Here is a 10626-nt window from a genome sequence, read left to right on the forward strand (position 1 = left end):
TTTTATTATTTTTTATTCTTAAAATTTTTCTTTTTACGTATATACATATATATATATATATATATATATATATATATATATATATATATATATATATATATATTAAATTAAATGCACACTGCTACTTTACTTTCGGATATTTGTTCTTTTCAAACTAAATAAATTACTTGGGAGTATGAATTAATATATATTTATCTTTAGAAATAAGATATGGATCGAGAAAACTTTATGATGTTAATATTTTAGATATCTCAATTGGACAAGAAGACTGTGATAGAATGAACAACAATATATAACAATATATATGTTCTGATTACACATTAATTTTGGTATATATCATGATCTGAATATTCAGATTTTAAAAATGACTAAACAACAACAAATTTATATATATAGTAAATCAAAATCAAAATCAAAAATGAAATTTAGAATCATTAATTAAAGAAAGCTAAAATCACTCATTAAATGTAATTTATGAGCAATATAAAAAAAACAATTAATTATTCTATATCCAATTTCAACGAAAAAATATTAAATAATAAAATACAATATGAAAGAACTTTTGATGAACTTATCCAAGGTGGTGGACTTTGCTTTGGAGTTCTCCAATAGACTTCATCTCAATGAAGGTAATATTCATTACTTATAAATCCACGATCTTCTATTAAATTAACTAATATGGGACTCATTGCCAATAATCCTCAATAGGTCCAAGAGATGAGCTTATCGGTCGCACCATGTGAATTGAAATAATAAATTCTTTGAATTACAAATTCATATTTCAAACATATCCTCTAAACAGTACAACTGGAACGCACTCATTGTCATTCAGCTGCAGCACTTGACTTCAAAATATAAACGACAGATTCTGTACTTAATTCATCATATCAATAAAGGAGCGATTCAATTTTTAAACATATGCTCTAAATAGTAACACAAATCACATCGAAAAAGCATTATTGTTTCGAAGTGAGGAATGAGGATTCCTATAATTCAAAAGAATAATGTTCAGAACACGTTTATTAGAGGTCCTATGTATCCATACACTGAATTTTCACACACTAAAAGGTTACATAATTAAATCATACATTACTTTTCCTCAAAAATTGACAAGCACTTGAAGAGCAAATCTTTTCATCCCAGAAAACTAGTGAAAGGAAATTTCCAGAGAGATTTCTTTTGACAAATTGCTATTTATATAAACTAAAAGAAAAACATGGAGAGTATACTATACTATATACACTATCATGATAAATACCCAAAATTGAAAATAAATTGAAAATAAATTGAAAAAATCATTCCGGAAGGGAAGGGAAGGGAAGGGCTGGTCTCCTACATGAGCAATGGTTGCTTACTTGTTAGACCACTGAAATTCTATTTCCAGATTTCGAGCACCACTTTTACTTTCAGGCAACAGTGTGTACTCGCCGGCAACCGCTCCCAACATTACAACTTTGTCGATTTGAATTGTTACTTTTCCAAAAGAACTCTGTTTTATTACACAGAGAAAACTAGTTGTAGAAACTTTCATATGAAAAGAAAAGAAAAGAAAAGAGAAGAAGAAGGATTGAAGAGATTTACCTTCCCCATTTTGCTCTTGTTCTTGCAAGAAATATGAAGCTTTTGGCCTTTTGGTGGACTCTCAAAGGACCAAGCAAAACTCTCATCCCACTCTGGATTAGGACCAGTTGATACAACCTGATCAAGTTTCAAAGGGAGGTTACAGTTTAGCAATATGAGACAAAATGAGAAAATGATGCAAGAGAGAGAAGAGATGACAATATTGGTTATAATAGAATAAAATTAGGGGATGACACCACGATTATAATGTAGCATCCTCTATATTTTGACACTAAGATAGTGTGGAAGGCTTTTTCCCTAAATCTGTAAGTTAAGAATGTAGAAACTGCGTTGTCCCTGAATTGCAGTGACAAGTTTTAAGATACATTCTTATAAGCACTACAAATATTCCCTTGAAACCATTCTACTCGCAGTTTTAGAAGTGAGACATTGTGGAATTTCCTCTGTGAAATGTACAAAAAAAGTATTCATATATGGTTAGACACGATGGTATGATGATAAATGTGGGATGAAACCGTAAATGCAAAAAGAGAACGAAACCACATTATTCGAGCATGTCGACAGAATATAGTTTCCAGTAATTAGTTGAGTATCGCAACTATCATTAGCAATATAAATATTTAGTTTGTCAGCAATATTTTTATTAGAAAAGTGCAAAAACTAGGAATGCAAAATATACAGGGATGGAGAACATTACCTTCGTTTGCCTGGGTGAAGTATTGCCAAGGGTGAGTTTGCAAAATAAGCTGGGGTTTCCTACTGACTGCTTCATATTGTTGCCACGTTTGATTATAACTAATAATGTTCCCGGCAAACACTGTAACAAAAACTCAGCCTTCTCCTGGAAACGAGGAGGGCCTGACTGAATTAAATACTGAAGCAAAGGGATGGCATCTGCAGCAGCAACAGACTGAGCTCTTGAAACTTCAGCTGGACAGGCTGACCAGGCTTGTCTCAAAAGAAATAGGGAGTCTAATGCAGCTTCTTGAGTTGCCTCAGTACCAGTCTTTAAGGATGTTACTAGATGAGGAATGCTTAGTGTAGCAGGCTCAGTAGCTCTCAGTCGTGGGAAGTTGCTAAAAAGAGAATTTAGGGCCTTCAGGTACTCCTCATTCACAGTTCCAGTGGCCCACAAGTCCTTTTCAATAGCAGCTGCAAGACCAAATTTTGTTAATGACACTATATCTTCTCCGAGGCAGGCAAAGCATCTAAGTCAAGAAAGCAATTCTATGAAGGCGAAAAAATTGTTCAGAAAGCTGTTGATTAATTATAGAACGCAATCTGGGAACATAAAAAGGGGAATACAACAATTCAACCATGTAGTAGACATGAGGAGTTGATATAACAAAACAAAGCCAACTCTATCAATGTCAATATGTATGTATGTAAGTGCATGTGAGGGGGTTGAGGGAAATTACCAGTGATAGCCCTAACTGTCTCACTGGAGGCGTATTCCTGGATGGTATGATTTGAGAAAAGGAGTTTAACAAACATTGCGGCCTGAACAGATGTTTCTAGATCACTGGACCCAATTAGGTCTAATACCACCTGAACACCACCAGCCTCTGCAACTGCTCTTTTGTTTGATCGACTGCACATAACAAGATTTTGCAGGGCACATATTGCTACCACTTTCATTTCTTCTGTTGGTTGATCTTCTAGTACATTGACCAAAGCACGGCAAGCTGAAACAGCATCCGCACTTCTAGCAAGACCTTCATTCTGGAACAAATCACCAAGTGCCAAAGTTGCCAGCAACCTTGGTTGTTGAGCTTGAGTTTGAGGATCCAAGAGATACTGGGATAATGGTACAATTGCAGATTTAGTAACCTTGGTTTCTCTGATCTTCACATTATTAAGCAGTACTTCCAGTAGTCTAGCTGCAGTTTCCTCGCATTGATGGCTTCTCAGAAGTTCCAACAGTGCCTCAATTGCACCACTTTCTGCCATTGCTTCTGCACTAGTTGCATCATCACTATCTAGCACAAGTAAAGCATTCAGTGCACCAACCACCGTGCTTTCTGATCCAGAACGAAGCAACCTGACCAACACAGCAACTGGGACTTCCAGATAAAATTCGGAACTGAACTGTAGAATACTGGCTAAAACAGTGGCAGCAGATTCCCACAATGAATGAGGAAGTGAAGGATCAGCTTGCAAAATGACTTTGGACAACTCACTGACACCACCTTCTTTTGCTATTTCATTTGGCCACGTTAGTGCAATACCGACAAGAGCCTTGACAGCTCTCTGCTGCAATATTTGTATACCAGAACCAAGTTCTCGTATTAAAGGACCAATTACTTGCTGTGTAACTGAATCCTTCTGCAGATGTTCTTCCACAAGTAAATGCGATAGGAGCTCAGCTGCCAATTGTTGCACAGCTGGAGCTGGGGAATCAAGTAAAGGAATAAGGGGTTCAATAGCTTGGTGAGAGGTCAATGTATAGTCAGCACGACATTGAGGATGCTCTAAGATATTAACAAGAACCTGCAGTGCACTATGCTGTCCATCAGGTCCAAATTCTGGTCTTGTCAGCAATAGGAAAAGGGGTTCAACCACTTTTGCAGCAGATGGTCCTTTGGCAATGCTTGCATTATTAGTCAGTATACGAAGCAATTCGGCAAAGGCTGAACAAAGAAAATCAGGCGCTTCAAGGAGGATATCTAAAATGCTTTCAATTACTCCAGCTTTTACCATTTCCATTTTACAAGCAGGTCTATCTTTACCTAACTTCACAAGTGCTCTCGACACTGCTTCGTGAAGCATGTAATTTCTACCATAGAGGAGCCCTACAAGAGGAATAACAGCTCCATGTGCAGCAACTAGTTCTGCTAGTTGTTCATCATCAACAAGTTTGTCCAACGCACGGACAACTGATAGCTGAGCAGGACTAAACTCGGTCACAAGAAGTGAAACCAAAGGCTCAACACATCTTGCTGCAGCCATCGTAGATCTGATTCTTGTATTTCCAAATAGTACACAGCACAACTCAGCAGCATCTCCCTTCAAGTCCGTTGTACAATTTGATGAAAGAATCCTGCAAAGGACATCAACTGCATTCATTTCAACATCTGCAACTGCAAGGGCCCTTGAAGGGTTTTCACTTAATAAACGGACTAAGGCAGCAATGGCAGCATGTTGCTCCCTCTCCATGCCAGTACTGAGAATCTCAACTAAGGGCTGCACAGCTTGTCTGGAAGTTTCAGCGTTCCTAATATGATCAGCAGAAAAGAGGCTCTCCAATGCTTTAGCAGCACTATACCTCGCACCCCTTCCACCTAAACGTAGAACAGCTACAAGCTGACTGACAGCACCAAATGCAGATTCATGCCTCCGAATCTCAGAACTGCTGAATAGAATTCCTAACAAATCAGTAGCAGCTTCCTCGGTTGCATCTTGTGGTCCAAGTGAAAGATATTTGGTCAATGCTTCCAAAGCCCCTGATTCTACCATTACAATCTTATTTGACGAGCAGTCTTTTGAAAGCTGGGTCAAAATCCCAAGGGCTAGAAAAGGTGCTCCTGGACGATCTGGAATTGGTTTGAGCAAATCAACAAGAGCTGGAATTGCCTTCCGAGAAGTAGCACCAGTCCTTATGTCATCTACCCTAAACAACCTCTCTAGAGCAACTTGCTCGGGATAACGAACCAGCATGAATTCCTCTGACAATTGAAGAAGATCATAAATATCAGCATCTGCACAGCCAAGTAAGGATATTAATCCCCCTGCTGCACCAGAGTTTGCAACCGACAGCAGGGTACCCCTGCTACCATTACAAACTAGACTAGCTATGGCCTGGGCTGCAAAATATCTATTTGCTGACTCCTCGGATTTCAGTAAATTTGCAATCACTGGTATAGATTTCATGGTTGCATGTGCTCGTATTATATCCCTGTCTTGAAACAGAATTGCAAGCAGTAGAGAAGATATCCATATGCTGCTGTCCTCTTTAAAGTCAATCTGTGTGAAAATTCAATAAGCAAAAGAACAGTAACATTAAATATGAATGAGAATCCAAAATGAGTAAACTACCAAACAAAGAACAATGAATCATGGAAAAAGTATGGGCGTTATCAACTTCAGAAATATCTAAAACCACCACAAGTTTTGAACACCATTTAGAAGCAGCAATGAAAGATGTAAGAAGTTAATCACCTGAGCATACTGTGAATAATAATTCGATATTCCATCTGTGAGAACTTCAACTACTCCAGCCTCCATGATCACAGTCTTACTTCTTTCGTCGTGACAGGCAAGAAGACAGAGTAGCCATATTGCCAGGTTCACACCATAAATAACAGCAGTAGGTTTATTGGATTCTGAACCATCAGTATTTTCTCTGGAAAGTCTATATATGCTAATAAATTCCATATCAGTATCACTCTGATTACCCGAAGTAGAGGACTGTGAAGAGCTTAGCATTGCAACAAGAGATTGAATGAGTAGACTACATGAATTTGATGCATTAAGATCTTCCAACAGTTTGTGGTGATTAACTTTAGCCGCACATATGAGAAGGGCAGTTCCTCCAATCTTGACCTTTATATTTGTGGAATTGATCACTCTCCTAGAAACAGAAGCTATGCATCCAGATGCAGTGATTACTTCTTCTCCTATAACACCAGGTTGATCCCGGCAAAGACGTGCTAATACCTCAATAGCCTTGTCCTGTAGTGTAGGAGTTGAATCAGGAATGGATGCAACAATTGGGGAAATGCCTTGAGGGAATTCAGCTAAAACTGCCCATGCAGGTTTCATATGTCCGCTAACCCCTTCAGACCTAGATAAAATAGCAAGTGCATCTAATGCTTCAGATGTGGGAGCAGTCCTGGTGTCTGCAGATCCTAGAAATGAAACTAACGCGAGGACAGTTCCTGCACCATTCACACAGTCAGTGATGCTATGGTCAATTCTGCGACAACGAAGCAGGCGAGCAATTCCTGCCGCTGCATGTGTCTTTCCGAACATTGTGCCTTCACGCAAAACCCTAGTGGCAGGCAAAATAATTTCTTCAGTAACAGCCTTCTCAGAAACTTCATTATCAAGTAGAAGATTTGCCAGAGCGCATGTTGAAAGTTCTGCAACTTCCAGAACAACAGAGTTTGCAAGTGCAACTAAGGGAGACATAACATCTCTAGCAGCAGCAGCCACGTCTTTGTTCTCCTTGATTGAGAGAAATATTGCAGCAAGACAACGGGATGCCTCTACTAGAATATTTTCAGATTCAACTTTAAGTAGCTTTATGACTGATGAGAGAGTCTTAATAGCAATGCCACTTTCACGCAAGTCTTTCCGGATCTCAAAAATTCCAGCTAGAGATGATGCAGATTTGGCCTGTGTCTCTTCTCTAGTAGAACTCAATATTTTAATCATTGTCTCAATCGCATCATTTGCAGCAGTACCTTCACGCACTATATCATTGAGGGGGACCACAGAAAGCATACTTCTAAGAGCATCCAAAACATAGACTTTAGATTCTGGTAAATCACTGGTTAATAATGCTGTGAGCTGACTGATAGTTGCTGTATCAGATTTATGAATCAAATGATTCAAAGTCTTAGCTGCAATTTCTTTCCCATTAGAGCTTCCATTCTTGAGCAACCACAGCAATGCAGGAACAGCATCAGCGCTTTCAACACATGCACGTATGTCTTCGCTGTGATTGCATAAATTTCTAAGAATTGTTGCAGAATCTTCTTTTGCCTTTGCAGAACCAGTCTCTAGAATTTGAACTAATGGAGGTATACCACCAGCAGCAGTTATAGCCCATTTGCTCTCATCATTTTCGTTGGATAAAAGACAAAGCAAAGAAACTGCACATTCCTGCTGCTGCTCTGATGAGAGTCCAAGGAGTGAAATCAACAACTGAATGCCCTCACGGCCTTGAAGGGCATGCCATAGACTACCTTCATTTTTGCAAAGAGTAAGAAGAGCTCTTACAAGCTCTTCCTGAACTTCATTGGTCGCCATTGTGATCAAACCAACTAGTAAACGTTTTGCATCAAAATTTGCAAGTTTGACTGCAAGTATAGCATTCCCGTACAAACTAGCTAATGCTTCTATGGTCCGTTCCTGCACAAGAAAGGATCCACGAGATTTGAACTGCTTTACTAAAGTCTGTTCAACATTGATAGGATCTGATGCTCTGGTGGATTCTTCTTCGCTATCATATATCATAAGAGCTGATGCTAAAGCCCCTAATGTATCAGCAGTTTGAGCAGCTGATGTGCATGCCTCAAGGCTTTGTCCAAGGCTTGAGATGACAAAAGATAATCCCCCCGAAATGTTTGCTAAAGCACACATAGCATTCTCCTGCAATGCCTGAGCATACTCACCCTGCATGAATTCTTTTGAGGGAGCTATTGTTGCATTTATCAAGGCAGGAATGCCATTTGAACTTGCTACCTCACGACGTGCTTCTTTGCATTGACCAGAAAGAGATTTAAGAGCACCTGCTGCTTCTGCTCTAACAGAAGCTTCATTGCCGGGGCCTATTAATTTGAGGAGTTTTTTTGTAGCCTCTGCAGCCAAAACCTTGGAACAAAAAGATGCATCTTCCATCATCACACGTGCAAGGAGAAAGCACACATTTGCTTGAGTATCTGGCTCTCCTGTTGCCAATAAATTCACTAGTATATCTACACCGCCAGCATTAATAGTTGCAGACCAAAATCCCTCAGTGCTGCTTGAGAGGTTCCTTAAAGCTCCAGTCAGTAAGCTAACAACATTTCCAGATTTCAGCCCATTGCGTAGCTGCTCCCAGAGCACTGGAACAACTCCCTCAGTAGAAAATATTTTTGATCCAACATGATCCCTAGCACCACCTTGGGAAACAGCATAAATGGTCTTCGCAGCAGCAACTTGACTCTCTGACAAGCTTGATTTGAGGAGACCAAGCAATGGGGGGATGCATCCTCCAAGCAGAACTTTTACCCTTAATTCGTTTTCCTTACACAAGGAACCTAAAACAGTAGCAGCTTGTATTTTCACCCCATGGGATCCTGAGCGGAGAAGAGAAACTAGTACTGGAACTGCTTGAGAGTGAGATCCAACAGCACTGAATGCACTCTCACGTGTATCGATAAGTTCCAGCAATTGCTTCAAAGAAAATTCTTTCTCCTGCACAGGGGAGGAACTCTGTCGGAGCTGTTCAATGCATTGAGCAACATTTGCCAGCGTCCCATCTGGGTCTTCCATGCTATTGCGATCTCTGCTAGACATATGATCAAAATAAATGCATATAAGGATGCCTATAAATAAATGCATATTAGTTGTCCCCAGAATATGCATCTTTCAAACCTACGATGAACTTAAAGAAATAAATAAATAAACATTCAGCTTTAGTTTTACCTGGAGCCCATCTTCATAATAGCATGCGGAGTAGGAGGCTCTGAATCTTGAATTTTTCCATTCATATTTTTCTCCTACAACAATTGAACGTAGAAATGATTACTAGATACCGTGACGTGGCCCACAAAATAGAGATGATAGGCTTCTCATAAGCAAACATAGAACTTCCTCCAGCAGCTTATTGTATTTCCCCCAATACGTAAACAGGGGTAAATATCAAACCATTGTTACCAAGTTGAAGATGAGATCCCCAAGAAAACTGCAGTGATATGGCTAGCTTTGAAATTCAATAAAGCAGTACGGCCATCCGTTGCCATTTCTAAGTTACATTATTAAGCTCAGATAGCCAAATAACTAAATAGGCGCAATTATGAGTTCAGAATCTGATTTCTTAATATGCTGCAGTATTAGACATGCTCACATTCAAAACAATGAAATTACCTTCTTCATAAGTTCTCAATGCAAAAATTGACAATCGAAAAAATTAATTTACAAATCTACCTTCAGTTTATCGTTAAAAACTGAGTTATATAATTGACTTGAAGAGAGATTCATGACAACATTTAAAATGGAGACCGCAATATACCAGATCATTAGTAGGATGACTGCTGCCGTTGCTGGCAGCTAGTCTCCAAGTCAGTGTCGCCGCCAGTTTCCCTTCCCTTTAAGATTGAATGAAGATGAAACAGAATCTCGGAAATCTTCAGATCTATGAAAAAAATGACTAAAAGATTAACAGCCTCCTGCAAAACAATCATGAAAAATCCATATTAGAGAGCACGATTACAATGTCGAATCCAAACATTTGATAACACCCAATCATTTCCATACAACTAACATGTAGATAACAAAACGAAGACAAACAGCAATGCTTGAAGTAGCGGTTCCAAGACTAATTGAACCAATTAAAGGTACGCAAGATTAATGTGCAATTATTTTCCATACCACGCCCCGACATATATAGAGAGTCTATACTCTACGGGCCACGCGATTCCGCTTTTCTCCAGTAAATCAAATTCCATTAACAATTAAAGAGGAAAATGAATTCAAATCCAAGCAACTAAAACCCACAGGATATAGATTTACATAAACGCCAACCAACCAATTCGAATAGAAACGAAGCAGATCCAGCAACAAGGAATCAAAAGTCCAACTGATATACTATTCAGTCAAACCAGTATCTAATACACAACACACATGAATCAGATTACCAGATTACAATAGCAATCGCCTAATGAAGAAAAATCCGCCAATCGGAAACAGAGATTTCACTGAATTTACATCGTCGCCAATGCAGCCAGCTCAAATCCATTTCATCTACCGGATAAAGAATGAGAGAGAAAGGACGAACCTGAGAAGAGACTGGAACGGAGAAGGTCTTTGATACATTCACCAGTTTCTTACAAGAGACGCGAGCATAAAGAGAGAGTGAGAGAAGGCTGTGATCTTTTTCTTTCTGCTCTCTTTCTCTCTCTTCTTTTTTGCTCGAAGTATGAGAATTACGTCTTCGAATATACAGAGATTGGAATGGGAAACCAAGAAGGAGACGGCGACGAAGCTTAATCATTACGAGCTTTTTCCACAACCATACTCACTAATACACCACCGACAAGCCAAGCCGCCGGCTTCTCGGCTCGACTCGGCTTCACCTCCGTCGTATTTATTTATTTATTTATTTGTAAACTTTGTCAA

At 39.1% G+C, this 10626-nt stretch overlaps 1 protein-coding gene across 2 annotated transcripts; it reads right to left on the minus strand.

Annotated features, from left to right (window-relative positions):
- Positions 1–931: 931 nt before the first annotated feature.
- On the minus strand, positions 932–10477 carry LOC111781993 (protein CELLULOSE SYNTHASE INTERACTIVE 1). 2 transcript variants are annotated; one of them, XM_023662749.2, is made up of 8 exons: positions 10286–10477; positions 9521–9677; positions 8935–9008; positions 5740–8794; positions 3000–5544; positions 2279–2733; positions 1582–1698; positions 932–1489 (listed from the first exon to the last, which is right to left on the minus strand). In XM_023662749.2, exons 3-8 carry the CDS (start codon positions 8997–8999, stop codon positions 1352–1354), a joined length of 6375 nt encoding a protein of 2124 aa, XP_023518517.2. In that variant the 5' UTR covers positions 9000–9008; positions 9521–9677; positions 10286–10477; the 3' UTR covers positions 932–1351. The 2 variants fall into 2 exon arrangements, with proteins under 2 accessions (XP_023518517.2, XP_023518514.2); XM_023662746.2 differs by having other exon boundaries at positions 5740–8797.
- Positions 10478–10626: the final 149 nt, after the last annotated feature.

Source organism: Cucurbita pepo, chromosome 19 (genome assembly GCF_057944985.1).
Source record: "Cucurbita pepo subsp. pepo isolate OVF chromosome 19, ASM5794498v1, whole genome shotgun sequence".
Classification (NCBI taxonomy): domain Eukaryota; kingdom Viridiplantae; phylum Streptophyta; class Magnoliopsida; order Cucurbitales; family Cucurbitaceae; genus Cucurbita; species Cucurbita pepo.